Source organism: Elephantulus edwardii, unplaced genomic scaffold, assembly GCF_000299155.1.
Source record: "Elephantulus edwardii isolate Elephantulus edwardi_28Jun2011 unplaced genomic scaffold, EleEdw1.0 scaffold00054, whole genome shotgun sequence".
NCBI lineage: Eukaryota > Metazoa > Chordata > Mammalia > Macroscelidea > Macroscelididae > Elephantulus > Elephantulus edwardii.
In genome coordinates this window covers 6,530,627-6,550,497 of record NW_006399804.1, presented here as the reverse complement: position 1 = coordinate 6,550,497, position 19,871 = coordinate 6,530,627, and the positions used below count along the sequence as shown (strand labels likewise).

General features: G+C 39.0%; 1 protein-coding gene across 1 annotated transcript in view; it reads right to left on the bottom strand.

Annotated features, from left to right (window-relative positions):
- The window catches only part of ARMC3 (armadillo repeat containing 3), a 135,079-nt gene that overhangs the window by 28,507 nt on the left and 86,701 nt on the right, over positions 1–19,871 (bottom strand). Inside the window, 5 exon segments of the mRNA XM_006903683.1 lie at positions 12,283–12,378; positions 13,013–13,138; positions 13,828–13,928; positions 16,735–16,903; positions 17,741–17,877. Of these exon segments, the coding sequence (XP_006903745.1) occupies positions 12,283–12,378; positions 13,013–13,138; positions 13,828–13,928; positions 16,735–16,903; positions 17,741–17,877 (629 nt within the window).

Sequence of the window (19,871 nt, the reverse complement as noted above, 5' to 3'; positions counted from 1 at the left end):
GTTATGCATCAGAGAGTTGGACAGTGACTAAGGAGGATAGAAGGAGATTTGATGCCTTTGAGATGTGGTGCTGGAGAAGAGTTTTGAGGGTACCATGGATTGCTAGGAAAACAAACAGATTCATCCTGGAAAGGGTCAAACTGGGTGGCTCCTTGGAGGCAGGGATTCTGAGGCTTCGTCTAACATACTTTGGACATGTAAGGAGGGATCGGTCCTTGGAGAGGGACATCATACTTGGGAGGGTGGAGGAACAGCGTAGGAGGGGAAGGCCCTCTATGAGGTGGATTGATTCAGTGACTGCGGTAATTGGGATGGGTGTATCAGAGACTTTTCAATTCACACAGGACAGAGCAGAGTTTAGGGCTGTTGTACATAGGGTCGCTATGAGTCGCAAGCGACTCGACAGCACATAACAACAACAACTACCAAGAGAACCAACAAGTCTGTGCTGAAGAGGGTGAAACTGAGTTGCTCTTTGGAGGCAAGGATTTTGAAGCTCTGTCTCACATACTATGGGGATGTTGCTTAGAGAAGGACATCATGTTTGGAAAAGTGGAAGGATGGTGTAGGAAATGAAGACCCCAGGTGTGATGGATTGACACAGTAACTGCTATAAGGGGGTAGATGTATCAGACAGTGAAACTGGCTCAGGATAGGGTGGGATTCAGAGCAACTGTGCATAGGGTCAGTATTGAGTTGCATGTGACTTGCTGGCACATAACAATAACAACAACAACAAACTCATTACCTCATTGGAACCAAAGAACTTAAAATATCAAATTGTCACATAGTCTTAAAATTAAAAAAATGAGTCTAGGCTAGGTAAATCAGTTGAATCTTAAATTTTCTTTATTACAAGTATTGAGCTTTCCGTTCCATTAGCAATAAATTATAAAACACTCTAAAAAAAAGGTGAGGGGAGTTAGCTAACACAAAGGCTGTGCTTCTCTGGTGATTCAAATCTACCAGGAGCACCATGAGAGAAAGATGGGCAATCTCTTCTAGTGGGATATACAGCCTTGGAAACTTACTTAAAGTTTAAATATTACTCAAAACATGGGCTTTATAATAACAAATGATGGCTAACGTTGTTGTTTTTGTTGTGGCTGTTGTTAGGTGCCGTTGAGCGCAACTCATAATGACCCTGTGAACCCTGTTCTGGTCTGTGCCATCCTCACACTTCCTGACACACAAGAGCCTATTGTAGCAGCCACTTTGTCAACCCACTTGGTTGAAGGTCTTCCTCTCCTTCATCAAACCCTCCACCCTTCCAATGAATAGCACCTCTTAGCAATATGTCCAAACTATGTGAGGTGAAGCCTCATCATTCTTGCCTTCAAAGGGCATTCCAGCTGCAACATCTCCAAGACATATCTATTCGTTCTCTTGGCTATCCATTGAATGTTCAGTGCTCTTCTCCAACACCACAGCTCAAAGGCATCAATTCTTTTTCTGTCATCCTTATTCATTGTACAGGTCTCAGATGCATAGCTCATAATTGGAGACTATGTCCTAAATCAGATGCACCTTAATCCTCAAACTGACAATACTACCCCTCAATAATTTGGAAAGTCCCTAAGTACAGATTTTCCAAGTACAGTATGTCTCCTAATTTCCTGACTGCTCACACCAAGGATGTTAATTGTGAATCCAAGCAAGAATAAGCTATTTATAGTTGCAGTCTCCTCTCCATCCATCACGACACTGCCTATGGGTCCAGTGCTAAGAGTCTTTGTTTTCTTGATATTGAGATGCAATCCATACTGCAGGCTGCATTCCTTGATCTTCTGCAACAAGTGCTTCAAGTCCTCCTCACTTTCAGCAAGTAAGGTTGTGTAATCTGCATAACACAGGTTATTGATGAGTCTCTCTACAATCCTGATGTCACATTCCTCTTCATCGAGTCCAGCTTCTCGGATAATTTGCTTAGCATATAGAATGAACAGGTATGGAGAGAGAATACAACCCTGATGCACTCTCTTCCCAGTTCCAAACCATGTAGTCCTTTCCTCTTCCACTCACACAACAGCCTCCTCATCCAGGTATAGATTTTGCAGAAGCACAATCAACTGCACTGAGATTCCCATTCTTCTCAATGTCAGTCACAATTTTTCATGATACACACAGTCAAATGCCTTTGCATAGTCAATAAAGTACAAATAAACATTCTTCTGATATTCCTTACTTTCAGCCAGGATCAATCTGATATCAGCAATGATATCCCTGATAGCCTTTTCTAAATCCTGCTTGACATTTTGGAAGTTCCTTATCTATGTACTGTTCCAGCTGTTTTTGAGTGATATTCAGAAGTATTTTGCTTACATGTGATATCAATGATACTGCTTGGTAATTTCCACATTCAGTTGCATCACCTTTCTTGGGAATGGGAACAAATAGGACCTCTTCCAGTCCATCGGCCAGGCAGCCATCCTCCAGATTTCCTGGCATAGACTGGTGAGTACATCCAAGACTGCATCTGTTAATTGAAATAAGACAACTGGTAACCCATCGATACTTGGGGCCTTATTTTTTCCCAATGCTTTCAATGCCACTTCTACTCCCTCCTTCATTATCATTGACTCCTCTTCATATGGTACTTCCTGGAATTTTTGAAAGACTGAAATTTCTTGAACACTATATTATGCTTATATGAGACCTATACTTAGACCAAGAAGCTGTTGTCCAAACAGAGCAAGGTAATACTATACGGTTTAAAATTAAGAAAGGCATGCACCTGGACTTTATGCTTTCCCATACTTATTTGATTTGTATGCTGAGCAATCATTACAGAAGCTTGACTTCATGACAAAGCATGTGGCATCAAAATTGGACGGAGACTCATCAACCACCTTGCTTGTGTGCTGAAAGCAAGGAGGTCTTTGAGGCATTTTATACAGAGGATCAAACAGTGCAGCCTTCAATATTGATTACATCTCAACATCAAGAAAACAAAAAATCTTCACTACTAGACCAATAGTGAACATCATGATAGATGGAGAAAAGATTAAAATTGTCAACTGTTTCATCTTACTTGGATCCACAATCATGAACCTTAGTGACAGCAGTCAGAAAATCAGGAGCTATACTACCTTGGGAAAATCTGCAGTCATGGACCTTTCCAAATTATCGAGGAGCAATGATGAGTGTTTGAGGAATAAAATATGCCTGATTCAGATCATGATCTTTTCAATCCCTTGCTATCCGTCTAAGAGCTGGGCAATAAATAAGGATAACATGAAGAATTATCAATGCCTTTGGATTGTAGTGTTGGAGAGGGCACTGAATATCCCATGGACTACCAAAAGAACAAACAGGTATGTCTTGGAGAGAGTATATCTTTGGAGGCAAAGATGATAAAGTTTCATAGGGTTTCCAGAGGCAAGCTATTATGGAAGTGGATGCCACTCTTGCATCCAAGCTTGTTTTAATCACTTTTTGTCTATTAGGCCTATGAATCACCATGTTTATGTTTGTGCCACTGATGCCAACCAGTCATGAAAGACGTGTCCTCATCCTTATGGAACTCTCAATCTGAGACCTTTAAATCAGGGGTGAGGGATAAAACAGAGAAGAGAAAGGCAAAGGCAGGGGAGGAAAAGTAACAAGACTGGAAAATAAGGGCTGAGTAGAAGCAGTAATCAGAGAAACGAACAGCAAAGTCTGACAAGATAACAAAGAGCTCTGAGGTCCAAGGAGGAGCCCAGATCACTGCCTACACTGTGAGTCACCTTTTGCAGTCTGTGCTCAGGTGGCAGGTGTTCAGACATGTGCCTCTAATCCTGCCTCTTGATGGCTTATGTTCACAGTAACTAAAGGGTCATGGAGTGTGGTAGGAGGCTCAAATGGCATTTCAAAGAATGTATTGCCAAGGGAGATAGTATGCTTTTAAACTAGGTAGATATATAAACATATTTAATGTGTGCCAGGCCCAGTAAGCACAAAGCTACATTTATGCAACCAAGGAAGAACCTTATCCTGTCTACCAATTCTTCACCTTGTGGCCTCTTCCCTGAAGAGTCAGAGATTTTTATGAGCAAGAGGGAGATGAAAGGCTGAAGGCAGAGGGAGAGAACATCACACACAAGTGTGTATACGAAAAAGCCAAACAAACCCAAACACCACTGCCATTGAGTTTCTTGCAACTCACAGAAACCTTATAAGGCAGAGCAGAGATGCACCATAGGTTTTGCAAGACTGTAACCCTTAAAGGGAGCAGATCATCACAGCTTTACCCTGTTGCAGCTGCTGAGTGCTTAACTCTTGGGAGAAAGATGACATAGCCACCTCTCATTAATATTCATGTCTTTGAAACTGGGTGGAAGGTCACCATAACTCATAAAGTATGGGCTTGGTGATTGAAATGAGATCAGAGATTACACAATAATAACATTTTACACAACCAATAAATTATTCATTGCAAATGGTGAATGGCAGAAACTTCAGCCTTAAGTTGATGACTACATAGGGATTTCCTTTTACATGAATATTTTGAGACTGCAGTGTCTGTTCTCATTTTATTTCTTTAATAACATTTCGTTGTCATCTTGGAGCAGGTCTAAACAATACATTAAGTTATATTAAAATAATTATTGACTATTCAGTCTGGTAAAGGTATTTAAAAGTAGCACAGTAGTTACAGCTGATAGTAATAGTTTAACAAGTTGTTATTTGGATACCAGGTGAATTCATGGGTGAGTTTTGGTTCAAAATTTGAAGAGTGTTTCAGGGCAAAGCTTCAGAGAGTCCTCCAGTCTCAACCAGACTAGTAAGTCTCTTTTGTTTTCATACTTCTAAGGAATCTCAAGTGCTATTCCACGTTTTCTCTATTTCTGTCAGGGCTCATGTACTGAGGTCCTCATTACAATGGTCAGTAGTGTCATTTGGTGTAACTTAGTTCTCAGGGGAGGGTCCTGGGATCCTCGTCCATAGGGAGTTGTACTGCTCACCGAAAGGCAGCATCCTCAGGGTACTTTAGGGTCAACTATAAGGCAGGTCCAACCTAGTGGCAATGAGTTTGAGGTTTGGGGGATTTTTAGCTTTGGAGTAGATAAAGTCATAGCTCATGCAGATTATTTGATTTGTAGACTGGTTTCACCTAAGAGTCTCTGATTTGCTTCAGATGAGTGAAGGCCAAAAGGGGGTTGCTTTCAAGCTTTTGAGACCTTAGACAGTACTCCCAAACCATGCTGTAGAACATAACCTTATTAGTAAATTGACAGAAGTGTCCCTGGAGACTATGATCCTAAGCCACCGAACCCAGAAATCCAATCCTCTGATTTGGTTATGCCTAAGATGTATCTATGACTGTCCCGTCCACTATGTACTTTATTATATTTCTATGTACCTAGTGTTCCACAGATGTATATGCATATTAAGTGCATAGCTCTCATATAAACACATTCACACATACCTTTACACATATAGGAGGGAGCTCTGGTGGATAGTGGGTGAGAAGTTGTGCTGCCAACACAAAGGCAGGTGGTCTCAATCTACCAGCTGCTTCATGGGAGAAAGATGTGCAGTCTCCTCCCCTTGATCTACAGCCTCTGAAAACTCGCTGGAGGGTCAGTTCTGAATCAGTTCAGACTTGTCAATAATGAATGAGTGAGATGCATGTATGGGAAAGCTTCGTACCGTATTGATCAAGTGAAGGGCTGCTAACCTAGAGGTCGGTAGTTCAAAGCCAAAACCACTCTTTGGGAGAAAGATGAGATAGCCACCTCTCATTAATATTCATGTCTTTGAAACTGGGTGGAAGGTCACCATAACTCATAAAGTATGGGCTTGGTGATTGAAATGAGATCAGAGATTATACAATAATAACATTTTACACAACCAATAAATTATTCATTGCAAATACCTTTGAAAAACACAAATACCAGATAATCTCTAAAATTTATAAAAAGCTTCAATATTTAAACAGTGACAAATAAGCCATTTAAAGAATTGGCAGCAGACACAGACAGATATTTTATCAAGGAAAATATTCAGATACCCAATAAACACATGAGAACATAGTCTTGTTTTTTAGTTGTTGTTGTGTAGAGTGTTATCAGGTAAACTCTAACTCAGTGACTCCCTATGTTCAATTGAACAAAACTCTGCCCTCAAGGCAAAACAGCAATGAGATATCCTCTTACCTCACCCAATACTAGTACAGTAAGACAGAAAATAACAGATGCTGGTGATTGTGTGGAGAGATTGACACTCTAATTCACTACTGGTAGGGCGGTAAAATGGCCAACCACTGTAGAAAATGGTATGATGCCTCTTTACAGAGTAGGAAATGTTTAGCTTGTTGAGAAAAATCCAAACTGCCTTCCAGAGTGGCTGTACCATTTTATAATCCCACCAGCTGTGTATGAGAGTTCAAATCTCTCCACATCATCTCCAACATTTATTGCTTCCTGTTAAACTTTGCCACTGTTACTGGAGTGAGATGGTATCTCATTGTGGTTTTGATTTACATCTCCCTTATAGTCAGTGATTTTGATCATTTCCTCATGTGTCTGTTGGCCATCTTAATGTCTTCCTTTGTGAAAAGTTTGTCTTTTGCCCATCTTGTGATTGGTTTATCATTCTTTTCCTTGTGGAAGCCCAGGAGTATTCTGTAAACTTTCGTTATGAGACCCTTGTTTGAAATAATAAATGTTTGTTTCCAGTGAGTATGTTTTCTTTTCAGCCTCTTGGGAAAAGGTTTTGAAGCACCCAGTGACTTTATTTTTAGAAGGTCTCATTCATTGATTTTTTTTGTTTGTTTCATAAAAGCTGAGCAAAGAAGTTCCTTTTGACCCAGCTATTGCCTGCCAGGACTATACCTCAAGGAATACAGAAATGAGACACAAATGGACATTTGTACACCTATGCTTGTGTCAATATTGTTCACAATTGCAAGAAAATGGAAGCAGCCCAAATATCCATGAACAAATGAATGGATGGAGAAAATATGGTGTATTCACACAATGGAATACTATGCAGCCCTGAGGAATAACAATTTTGTAATATTCTTTATAACCGGTAGACTATAGAGAGCATTATGCTGATGAACTAACTCAGTCTCATAAGGTCAAATACTGAAAAAGACCATTATTATAAAAATTTAATTAGTAAAATGTAGATAAAAGTAAAAAAGCAGAAGAGAGGACAGGAGGCAGAGAGTAGGGAAAGGAGTAAATCACTAGGATAGCAAAACTTGGTGAGAGAGAAGGGGGGGGAAGGAACTAGGAAAGATCTAATGGGGACCTGAAAAGATGTGGTTGTGGTGTTGTTGTGTACTGTAGAGTCAGAACTAACCCATAGCTGACCCTCTGGCGGGTTTTCAGAGGCAGTTAATTACATGGGAGGACACTGCCCATCTTTCTCCCATGAAGCAGGTTGTGGCCTAGAACCTCATGCCTTCAGGATTGCAGTGCAGATTACAGCCACAAGATGGGGTAGTGGGCATAAATCAATAGTGATTAATTTTATGAAACATGCATGAAGGAATGGAGGACATCCTTCACACATTTCTATGCACAATGTAGGAATGTGTGAAATGCAGTGTACATGAATGATACAAAAGATACAAAATTTGATTGAACACCAATACAAAATATAAAAAAGGGGGGAGTAAGGAAGGAAAATCTTATTTGTCAACCCCACTATGAGGTAATTATCTCAAATAAGAGCTGGAACACTAACAGAAATATGTACAACAGTGTTCACTGCATCATTATTTGCAATCACAAAGTGATGGAAACAACCTAAGAACCCATTAACAGATGAATGTATAAACAAATGACAGCCTATTCCTACAATGAAATACTATCCATCTCTAAATACTAAAGAATTCTCAAAACACTACATAATATATATGAGCCTGGAGGACAATATATTCAGCGAAGGAAGCCAGACACAAATGGAAAACTATTGCTAATCTGCTATGAGAAAAAGCTAAGCAAAATTATGTAAACAGACTTAAATATTCATCAAGGGAGCTCTGGTGATATGGGCCAGAGTGAGTTGTGCTGCTAATCCAAAGACCACACTTCTCTGGAAGTTTGAATCTACCAGCAGCTATGCAGGAGAAATATGGCAAATTTCCTCCTATGCAATTTATAGCCTTGGAAACGTGATGCACTGATGATCAAAAGGAAGTAAAACGAAAAGGAAAACTAATAAATAGGTAAAAGACATATAGTAAGTTGGGTTAAAGGAAAGTTTATATAAAATAATATGTGAGTAGCTTAATATTACAATTTAAAAATATTTTAATAAAAACAGTGACTATACAGGTAGATTACATTAGACACCCAAGATTAAAATTGACTAAAGTAGTAGAAAAAGTTAAATATGATAAATCAGAACAAAGTCAGAAGTGATCTGTGTAACACATCATTGTGCATGTGACAATTCAAGTAGAAGTTAAGGAAAATGATCCCACCTAAATTTAAAGACCATTTCAAGATAGAATTGATGCATTGACCACTAATGATTGATGACTTGACAAGCTGTAGAGTTGGCATCAAGGACATCATATAGGAGGAAAGCAAAAGGTCATTTAAAAGAAAAGACCAAAATGGATGTCAGAAGAAGTTCTGAGATTTGTTTTAAAGCGTGGAGAAGGTAGGAAATGAGGAAATGATGAAGCAAGAGAACAAAACAGGAGATTTCAAAGAAGCTGAAGAACACAAAGCCACTGTATCACAAACAACCGGTCAGCACCGAACGATTTCAGGAGGTAGAAGATGGTCAACAACAAATGTTACTGACCTTAAGTAAGTCAAAGCTGCACTGGAGACTAAGCTAAAAATAAGGCACCACGAATGAAGAGACTAAAACTGGGGCATTTCAACAAATGGATGTAACCTGCATGCTCTTCTACACAAAGAAACTTGGAGGACAACTCCCTTTTTAATTCACCAGAAGCAATTAATAGTTGATTGAGATAGTTAACAGTTTTCATTTACTTAGTTCCACAGTCAACACTCTTGGTAAAAGCAGCCAGGAAATCAGGAGATGAAATTCTTTGGGAAAGTCAGCTGTGAGGGACCTCTCAAGAGTACTGAAGAGCAACGATGTCAGGTTGGAGACTAAGGTGCGCCTGATCCAGGCTAAAGTCTTTGCAGCTACGTGCTATGCATCAGAGAGTTGGATAGTGAATAGGGATGATAGAAAGAGAATTGATGCCTTTGAGCTGTGGTGTTGGAGAAGAATGTTGACTATACCATGGACTGCTAGGAGAACAAACAGGTTTGTCCTGGAGAGGGTGAAGCCAGAATGTTCCCTGGAATCAAAGATTCTGAAGCTTCGTCTGACATACTTTGGGCATGTTGCAAGGAGGGACTGGTCCTGGGAGAGGGACATCATGTTTGGGAGAGTGGAGGGGCAGCGAAGGAGAGGAAGACCCTTGATGAGATGGATTGATTCTGTGAGTGGAGTGGTTGGAATGAGTGTGTTTGAGACAGCGAGGTTGGCACAGGATAGAGCAGTGTTTAGGGCTCTTGTACATAGGGTCACTATGAGTCGCAAGTGACTCAATGGCACATAACAACAACAACAGTCCTAAAAAAGGTGATCCAATAGAAATTATTAGACAGTCTCTAAATACAGTTGTTGTTGTTAAGTGCCGTCGAGTGGCAGGTGACTCATAGCGACCCTATGAAGGAGAGTCCTCGACGCTTGGGTGCCTTTCATCCTCTCTCCAGGTTCATAGAGTTTCCAGAGGCAAGCTATTATGGAAGTGCATGCCACTCCTCCTTCCAAGCTTGTTTTAATCGGGGAGCTCCACCCCACTCTCTGTCCGCATTGGGTAGCCAATCATTAACTCATTTGACACACCAGTGTTCAGCCTCGCAGTGATACAGTAGTTAAGGAAAATCTTGCTAAAGATAAAAATGGCTGGCACAGTCCTTTGGACAAGAAAGTGTCAAAAATTCAACATAGATTAAGAAGAGGACGTGGAGTGAGGGATATCACTGCTGACATCAGATGGATATTGGTTGAAAGCAAAAAATTCTAGGAAGATGTTTGCATCTTATTGAATATGTGGAGGAATTTACTGTGTGAATTATAATAAACTAAGTATAAATAGAGAAGAATGTGAATTTCAGAGCTCTTATTATGTGTGTGTGAGTAAACAATATATAGACCACAAAGCAATTATTCAAACATAAGAATGGAAGATTGTATGGTTCGAAGTGAAGAAAAATATATCAGGGTTGTATTCTTTCTTCATATTTATTAATATGCATACTGAACAAATTGCCCATTAAGTTGGGCTATAGGAAGGATGTGGCATCAGGATTAGAGGAGGACTCATTAACATCCTACAACATTTATATGACACAATGTTTCAGAAATGAAAAAGGGGTAAAGAATTTATTTGTGACTTAAGCATGGATTACATCTCAACATTTTAGAACCCCTCACAATTGTTCCAAGAAACATCATCATAAAGAAATAAAGAGAAAGATTGAAGTTGTAAAAAATTTAACTTTAATTGGACTCAAAATCAACATACATAGAAACAGTAGTCAAGAAATCAAACAACATATTATGATGGGTAAATATGCTGCTGAAGCCCTCTTTAAAGACCACAGAACAAGGACTTTGCTTTAAAGATTAAGGTGTGCCTGACCCACGCTGCATATTTTTTCAGTCCCCTCATATGCACATACAGTGAATAAAGGAGACTGAATGATAATTAATGTATTTGAATTGTGGTTTGGCAAAGACTATCAACTGTCAAAAGAACAGACAAATCTGTCTTAGGTACAACTTGGAAGAAAGCAAGGTGAATTTTCCTCTCACATACTTTGAGCATTTTATCAAGAGGGGCCAGTCTTTGGAGACCAATATTATGCTTAGTAAAGTAGCACATCAGCCAAAAAAAAAGAGGAAAACTCTCAGTAAAATGGTTTCATGAAGTGGCTACAACAATGGGCTTAAGCACAATAGAGACTGTGAGTCTGGCGTAGGGTAGGGTGTCCTGTTGTTCACAGGATCAGTATAAGTCACAGAGCAGTGAATGGCACTCACAGCAGCTTATACGTATATACTAGCTCATATATTTAGATCATTTTACTGTTGCTTCAAAATCTCTCTCCCTCTCTGATCTCCTCTCCCCACTCTCTTATCCAGTGAGAACGGACTCATACCTGGCCCTCCAGGGGGTTTTCAGAAGTTATAATTGCACAGTAGAGGACTGTCCATCTTTCTCCCATCAAGCAGTTGTTGAATTCAAACAGCTGCCTTTGTATTAGCAGTGAAGCTCTCTATCCACTATGCCAACAGAACTCCCCAAATTATATATATACATGCATATATATCTATGTGCCATAAGATTTCTGAGACATTCCTTTTATCTTCTTTAATTTTTAGTGGCATAGTTTACCTTTTTCAAGCTGTGTACCTTTGGCCTTCATTAGGTGCTACTTTCCTCATCACCAAAAACAAGTGCTTACTATTAAAAAGCTAGAGCTCCTTTCCCTACTGATAACTATTAATGAATATTAGTTTCTGTACTTAATAAAAAGTGAGGAAGTATAATTTATATTGATTTTACTCAATGTAATGTCCTGCAGGACATCCATATTCCAGAATGTCTGTGACACTAAGTTTCTTTCTAGCCCAGTAGTATTTACCACATTTTATGTATCCCTTCTTACACTGAGGGGCACTTAGATTGTCTCCCTGTGTTTGGTCCCGTTAATAGTGCAGCCATTAACATCACTGTGCAAATTACTGTTCTCATTTTGTAATTGAAGCGCCCACAGTACTTTACAGAGGGAGCTCAGATGGCATAGTCTGTAGCTCGCTGTACTGCTCACCCACAGGCTCCGTCTCTGCAGGTGTGAAGCCACCTGTGTTTCTTCAGGGGAAGGACATGCAATCGGCTTCCTCCTGCTGCAGTGTACAGCCTTACAAACCCAATGGACGGTCACTGTGAACTGGAACCAATTTTATGTCAGTGAGTGAATTAATAGGACTTTATAGTGTCCTCAGAGTGACATGATTATTTTCCTGATACAAGAAAATAATCAGGACAAATATGAAATATGACAAATTTGGATAAATTGGAACAGTGAGAGACAAAAATAAAATTGCTTTTCATTTGTATTTCATGAAGCTTGCTTAACACACTAATAGTATGTCTCTAACAATGAATGAATGGAAACCCAAAATCTCTGTAAATGTTCACTAAAATTAATAACATTTAATTAAAAAAAGCTATATCTCGCTTGAACGGGTCACTGCTATTTATGGGATTATAACTGGGAGGATACAATATGCATTCCCTACCTTGATCCTTTTTCTTTTGTGGCACTTTTGCTAAGAGAAGTATTCCATCCAGAAGCAGGTTCTGATTTCTCTTCTGTAGGAGATGCAACTCCAGCACTAAGAATGTAACTATTTCTTCTTGTCATTTTGAAAAAAAAAAAATCCACAATGAATTTCAATCATATGGAAAATAATAACACATTACATTTTTAAGTCACTGTATAGTTTATAAGGTGTTTGTTTGATGAGGACTTTTTACTTCTAGTAGAAACCTGGATTCCTTTGCCCTCTATGAAGCTTAGAGAACAGGCATTGTTGTATATACAGGGAACTAAGTCTGATGCCAAATGCATGCTCAAAAACCTCAAGGTAGGCCCCTGGCAAAAAGGATGTTAACTCCAATTTCCCAGCCCTTTTCCTCAAAAATTTGGAAAGCAGTAATATACTTCTGCTACCATCAACTCAACTCAGTTTATTACCATTGAGTCAGAACAAACTCACAGCTGACCCTCCAGTGGGTTTTCAGAGGCTGTAAATCACACAGAAGGAGACTGCCCATCTTTCACCCCAGAAGCCACTGGTGAATTTGCACTGCCAGAGAGGCTCTGCTTTCAGGTGAGCGGTGCAACTCCCTATGGACTACACCACCAGAGCGCCTTATATCACCATAAGAATAACAATAATTAGATTTCCAGAATCTATCATCTAAATGCTTTTTGAGTAAAAGAAAGTGAGGGTATAGTTATCAGACTGGAAATTAGAATTTTATTTTTTCCTGATCTTTTCTGCACTTGCTCTTCTTAAAGAAGATGTGGAAGAAATGCGTCATCCGTAGCCAAGGTCTGAAGATCTATGTTCCATTGAAGAAAATGGACAACTACAAATTTACGCATTTGAAATTATGCACAAATGAAAATTTATTATTTTTGTCAATATTGGCTTATGTCCCATAAACCAGGCATTTTTTTTTTAAAAATCAAATTGGTACTGATTTTTAACTGTGATATATTTCAAAAGCATAGAGAAGATAAAATAAAAATATTATGAAGCTTTTAATGAGCTAGAACATGAAATATTTTAGAAATCATAGCACATAATATAGAAATACTAACCTACATGACTATTTTAAAGAAGAATATAGAAGTTTTCCTTTTCCAGCTCTATTATCTATCTTTTTAAAATTCTGGAGACATTTTAACATTATATCATAACACAGCTCTGAAATCTTGTCAGTATAAATCATCTTGCCTTGTTCCCATCTAATTCTGTTTTCCTCATCTATACCAAGTTTTAGAAAGGTAAGAGGCTCTGACTGCAAAATACATTCGAAATTGACTGGTAGCATGCTTTCCAGGAAAAGAGAAGAGAATATGTTAGACTTGTGATAGTGATTATTCCACGGTCTCAACATAGGTCAGGCAATCCGCTTATGGACCAGTGTTTGTTTTCATAGTGGTGCTAGATGTAGAGGAAAGAAAAAAAGATGATATTGGGAAGATTTACATATTTACATGTCAATGGATCTGTAAGTATGCTTCCCTGAAAAACTTCTCCCCAAAGACTTACCCATCAGAAGATTTACTGTTAATTAAAAGTATAGTACGCTGATTATTGGGTTCTTGTAAGCAGAGCTCCTTCAGTGGCAGAAGTTTAGTTCCATCACTTATCTGTAAGATAATTGAAGGATTGAAAAGTAATACTTGCACGGTTCATAATTTTTAAGTGAATATGAAAGAATATTTACTCAACTGTTGAACAATTCTGATTTCACACACGTACAGGAAGGGAAAGAGGGTAGGGTGAGGAAGATAGAGACAGAATCTCTAAATTATAAATAGGAACCTGAAGGTCCCCGAGTGGAATCAACCTGGTGGGCATCCTTGTTTCCAGGCCAAGTAGATATCCCTGCCTCCCTTTCTTCATAACTGTTCCTGCTTCATAACTACCTTACAACATAACCAGCTTGGCTCCTGAGAGCCCCTGAATTTGAAATCTCTCTATGCTCAGAGGAGAAATGTTGTCTAATAGATAAATTAATGCTGAAACAAAGCACTTAAACTGCTTTCATAATATTTTTAAAAACCCACAAAAACAAACCAACAGGCTAGACAGAGCACTGTGCTGGAAATTCTGTCAGCTTGAATGGAAGAGGTTTAGATCAGATCATTTTCTGAGATCTTCCCCCAATCAAGTTAGAATTAGATCTTTGTCTCATCCAGGATACTCTCAACAGTCTTTTTAAAATAAGAACGATCATGCCATTCTTCTGCCTAGTTTTAGATTTCATTTAAACTATAGACCAAAATCCATAATCAACACCCTTGGCACAAGCAGGCAGGAAATTTTATATATATCCTGACTAAGCTCAACTTCTTTCCTCCCATAGTACTGTTGTTGTTAGGTGCTGTTGAGTCAAGTAGGACTCATAGCGACCAGAAACCTATGAACAGCCAACCTGAACCCTGCCCTAGCCCGTGCCATCCTCATCACCTCTGATACACTAGAGCCCATTGCTGAAGTCATCAGATAGGTCATCTTGTTGGAGATCTTCCTTTCTTTCACTGACCCTCCTTCTTTCCAAGCATGATGTCCTTTCCAAAGAATAGTCTTGCTTTGCTCTATGTCCGAAGTATGAAAGGTGAAGTTTCATCATCCTTGTCTCCAAGGAATGGCTGCACTTTTTCCAAGAGATACCTGTTCTTTCGGCAGTCCATGGCATTTTCAGTACTCTTCTCTAGCACCACAACTCAAAAGGCATTGATTCTTTTTTTGTCATCTTTACACATACTAGTTCTATCATACTATGCAATTTCTTACTATTTTTGTTGTTTATTGTCTCTTTCTACTGCAGTCAAATACCATGGGAGTAGAAATCTTTGAGTATTTTGTTCTTTGACATATTGGAAGCTTCCAACATTAGAAACATTTGGTGAATGAATGAATTGGGGGTTTTCCTTATAGAAGATATCGTCACAGAGGGCTGTTTGGTTTGATTTTTTTTTAGTTATAATCAAATAGCTTTGTGACAATTGTATTGGCCTAAAACATTTTTTGTGTAAATATTCTTTGATCTACTTTCTTTCTCATTTTTATTGAGGTCTGTGCCTTTTTAAAAATTATTTACCATTCAATGAGCTTGACTTGCTTAGATGAACAATTTCTCAGTGGTTGGCTTGTGCATTATGGAGGAGAGGAAAAGATAGAAGAGCGAACTCTTCTTATTCCAAAGTTCTTGAAGTTCGTGCTGTCACACTGTGCATTGCCAGCATGCATGGCACAGCTAACAGCTCTGTGATGCTTTTGTGGACTTTTCTCCTCTGCTTTTTTCAACCAAATCAGTCAAAGAGGGCTTCTGCTCTCACTTTTGCTCACCTGGTTCTTGCCTGCCTGCACTCATGTGGCAAACAAGTTCTCCCATCACCTCAGGGAGGATATTATTCTATCATAATTTTTGAGATCTGCCACTAACTCTTGATTCCCTTAACACATTTTTCATGGAAGAAAATTTCCTCCTTCTGCACAAATTTGCCTTGGTCCTTGGGGCTGCTGGTCACCTTTCAATTTTTTTTAAAAAAATTATATATCATATTAATTTCCTAGTTTTGCCTAAATAGAACATGGTAGTTTCTGTATTTTCCTATTCTCCTTTTTGCTTTCCATTTCTAGAAGAGGAAAGTGTTGACTTAGCAATCATGTTAAATGCACCCTAAGATGAGAATTTATAGCTTCCAATTTCACCCACTATCTAACAATTAGACTAAATCTTAAACTAAAGATCATCATAATAGATGTTGTTAATTATAATCATATTCTATGTTATCATTTTAAATAAATTAGGAAAATGAAACATATTCCTATCCTTATCACTGAAAACTTCCCAAAGCAAAAATGCTCCTTCCTTTTTCTGTTATTTGGCATTGTTGTTATTTGGTTCCGTCTAGTCAGAACCAACTCATAGTTAACCCTCCAGTAGATTGTCAAAAGCAGTAAATCATACAGGAGATTGCCCGTCCCTCTCTTGCAGAGCAGCTAGTGGATTTGAACCACATGCCTTTAGGTTGACAGCTCCTTTCCACTGGGCCTCCAGAGCTCATATTTTACATTAGAGGCTAACATTTGTAGGCTATTTATCTGTAAGCCATCAGTTAGTACAGAGCTCTGACAGCTTACAGTTAAATGGTCTACATGGTATATTGCTAACCCAACAGTCAGAGGTTCTAATTCACAAACTGCTCCAAGAGATACTCAACAGAGGGTCTCTATGAGTTGGAATTGACATGAGGGGAGTGATTTTGGGGGTTAAATAGGTATTAGTTAAAGGAGTACAAAAAGAAATTTATGACGTAATGATTTCCAAATTCTTGTGCATAGAAATTATGTTAGGTAGCTGTAAAATTGGAAGGTAAGGGCACATGGCTTAAGAAAAAAATTATCATAATGCATACTAAAATATGAACAAGTGCTGTCACTTACCCAGCCATAATCATGGAATCCATCACTAATTATATTGCATGCTGACAAAAAGCCAGTCAGGCTGTATTTCAGTGGAAGGTTGTAGTCGAGTAATTTGTCATAAGCTATCTCACTGAATATACTTTTCCGACTTAGTGATAGGCTAATTTCTCCAAGTATATCTAAAGCCCTGTTAATAAAATCAAAAAGCATTATTTATTTCATATAAACAGCCAACATTAGGCTCTCATTTATACAGCTGCGTAGGATCCTGTCTGAAGAATTGAGATGAGACAATGGCCTCCGCCACCCGTTTGGATAGTACTGAGGGAATTCTGAGACCAACTTAGTCCTTTTTGAGAGTGTATTATGTAGTAATTACTCAAACCACTGAAAAGGATACTCTCAGAGGAAAGAAATTTTTTGTTCACTTACATCAAATTCAAGTTCAACTCTTTCACCTAATGAGACTACACATGCAAAGAATAAAAATAATTAGAAATGAACAGCACAAACATGCCTGTGGACAGCTCAGTTCTCATTTGCTGAAATTCCACAGACAGCAAACTGATATGCTGTCCATAAGGAGAGTCAATCTGGGGACAGTAAGTACAAAATGTTGGTGAAAAAAATTTGAGATTGGTGGAGAAAACAGGCAGTACTCATAGCTTTATTGTTTCAGTTGAGTCTTGGAAGTTGAAAAACAAATAACATGATGTTTTTAACTAACAGAGGAAGATGACAAGTAGTATGTATCAAGAGAAGGAGAGGAAGATGAGAAGTATTTATCAAGAGGAAAAAGAAAGGCAGAGGGTGACATTTGTAAAGGGTGATGAGGAAGCTCTGGAGGTGAAAACATGGACTGGCCCCCTCTTCTCTAGGCAGGCCCTCCAGAGCTGTGGCGAGGCCTGCATGCTGGGCTGCCAGCACTCAGTAGACTGGAAGCATAGCTCACACCTCTCTGGGGGCAGGAAAGGAGGAGGAGGATGCTGTTGTCCATCCAGATACAGAGGCAGCAAGTACTCACCCGAGCCTGCACAACTCAGTGGCCATCAGCTCGTCGCTGGCACAGACCATCACAGCCCAGCTGGCGTGCCTCCTGACTTCATCATTCTTGGAGCGCAGGAGCTCCACAAGGGGCTCCAGGCCACCTGCATTTTTCAACTAAAAGCAGAAATGGAAAATTTATGCATTCAATAGTTGTTAAGTGCCATTGAGTCAACTATGACTCATAGCAACCCTGTCAACAACAGATCTGAACCTTGACCTGTCCTGGGCTATCCTCACCATCTCTGATATACTCTAGTTCGTTGTTCTGTGTCAGTCCTTCTCATTGAGGGTCTTCCTCTCTTTCTCTGGCCCTTCACCTTATCCAGAATGTTGTCCCTTGCCAATGACTAGTGCCTTCTGACAACATGCTCAAAGTATGTGAGACTGTGCGTGAAACTGAGTTTCACCATCCTTGCCTCTAAGGATCAATCTGGTTTTGTTTCCTCCAAGATAGGTTTTTATTTGTTTGTTTTTGTAGTCCATGGGATATTCAAACTCTTCTCCAGAACTACAAATCTAATGTGTCAGTTCTTCTGTCATCCTTATTCATTGTCCAGCTCTCAGATGCATAGCAAGTGACTGAAAATAACCATGGTTTCAATTAGGTGTACTGTAGTCCTTAAACTGACATTCTTGCTTGTAAGCACTTTGGACAGGTCCTTGACAACAAATATTCCCAGTGCAGCATGTTTTTTATTTCTTTATTGCTGTTACCATGGTTATTAATTGCTATGAGATTTAAATAAAAATACACATTGGATGTCTAGAGTAAATATTTATGCTTGAAACCTCTAATTTATTGGATTGTTGAAATATTTAAACTATGTGAAAAATATTATAGAATGTGTCCATGCTTGGGTTTATCAAACTGAAAAGGGGGAAAACCCCATTTACTACTAAACCTTATATTCAGGAGCCTATCTTTATACTTGAAATAAAGAAAATAAGCTAGAGTCAAGACTAGGAGGTAATTGTGATTTTACTGGGAAGAGAGCATGCATTCTAACTGGTTACAAATGGATGCTGTATATTTATTGTCTTTACTTCCATCATGGAATGTTCATTCAGTAATATTGCAGATAAAGGAGTGTTGTTGTTGATTGCCATCAAGTCCAGCATGACTCATAGCTACCCTATGAATAAAAGACCTGAAACCCCTCAACAACTATTGTCTCTTATCAAAGTTCAAAGAGTTTCCAGAGGCATGTTTAGGAAGTGGATGCCACTCATAAGCCACCAAAAATAATCCTATCTGAGTCCTTGGAAGGGACTTTGCAGATGTCAGTAAAGATCTTTAAGATTGGGAGATCATCCTGAATTATCTGTTATTCTCAGATAAATCACAAGAGTTCTCATGGAAGGAAGAATGTAATGTCAGAAGAAGAAAAAAAAAGATGTAATGGAACCAAAAGTTGGAATGATTCAACAAGGAATAAGTCACAAGTCAGGGAATGCAGGCAGCCTTTAGAAGTTGGAAAAGACAAGGTAACAGGCTTTACTCTAAAACCTCCAGGAAGAATGCCAATTCTGCCGACATTTGGATTTTAGTCCACAAATTCAGTAATACTAATTACTTACTACCTCAGAGTTTGGAACATCAGCATTTCAAAAGTGTGGACATTTGTTATAGCAGCTATAGGCAACCAGTACTGACCCCAAAGGTGGGCAGGAGGAATCAGTGTTCACCAGCACCATTGAAGCTGCTGGGCACTACCACCAAGTCAGAAATGTGGCCAAGGTAAAACCGAAGCAGTGCTTCAGAAAACAAAACCAAAAAAAACCCCACATTTCCAAGGTCCTTGAGTATCTCATCTTCTCTTTGAATAAGAGAATTGGAGGCAGGTAGCCAGCCACAGGACACATTCCACCCTCAGGCATTCTCATCTAAAACACAAAACTTTCTAGCAGCAGTTTCATATTAGTTAAGTAGAAAAACTCACTTGGAGAACCCTGTGTTTGCAGCAAAATCTCTGAATGTGTTTCATTTCTGGACGTAACAGAAGATAGTAATCTAACTCTATGTGTTCTCTTGGCAAAGATCTAACTCATTTATTCCTGTTGTTGTTGTTGGGTGCCATTGAGGCATCGTGGACTTGCAGCACCTTGTG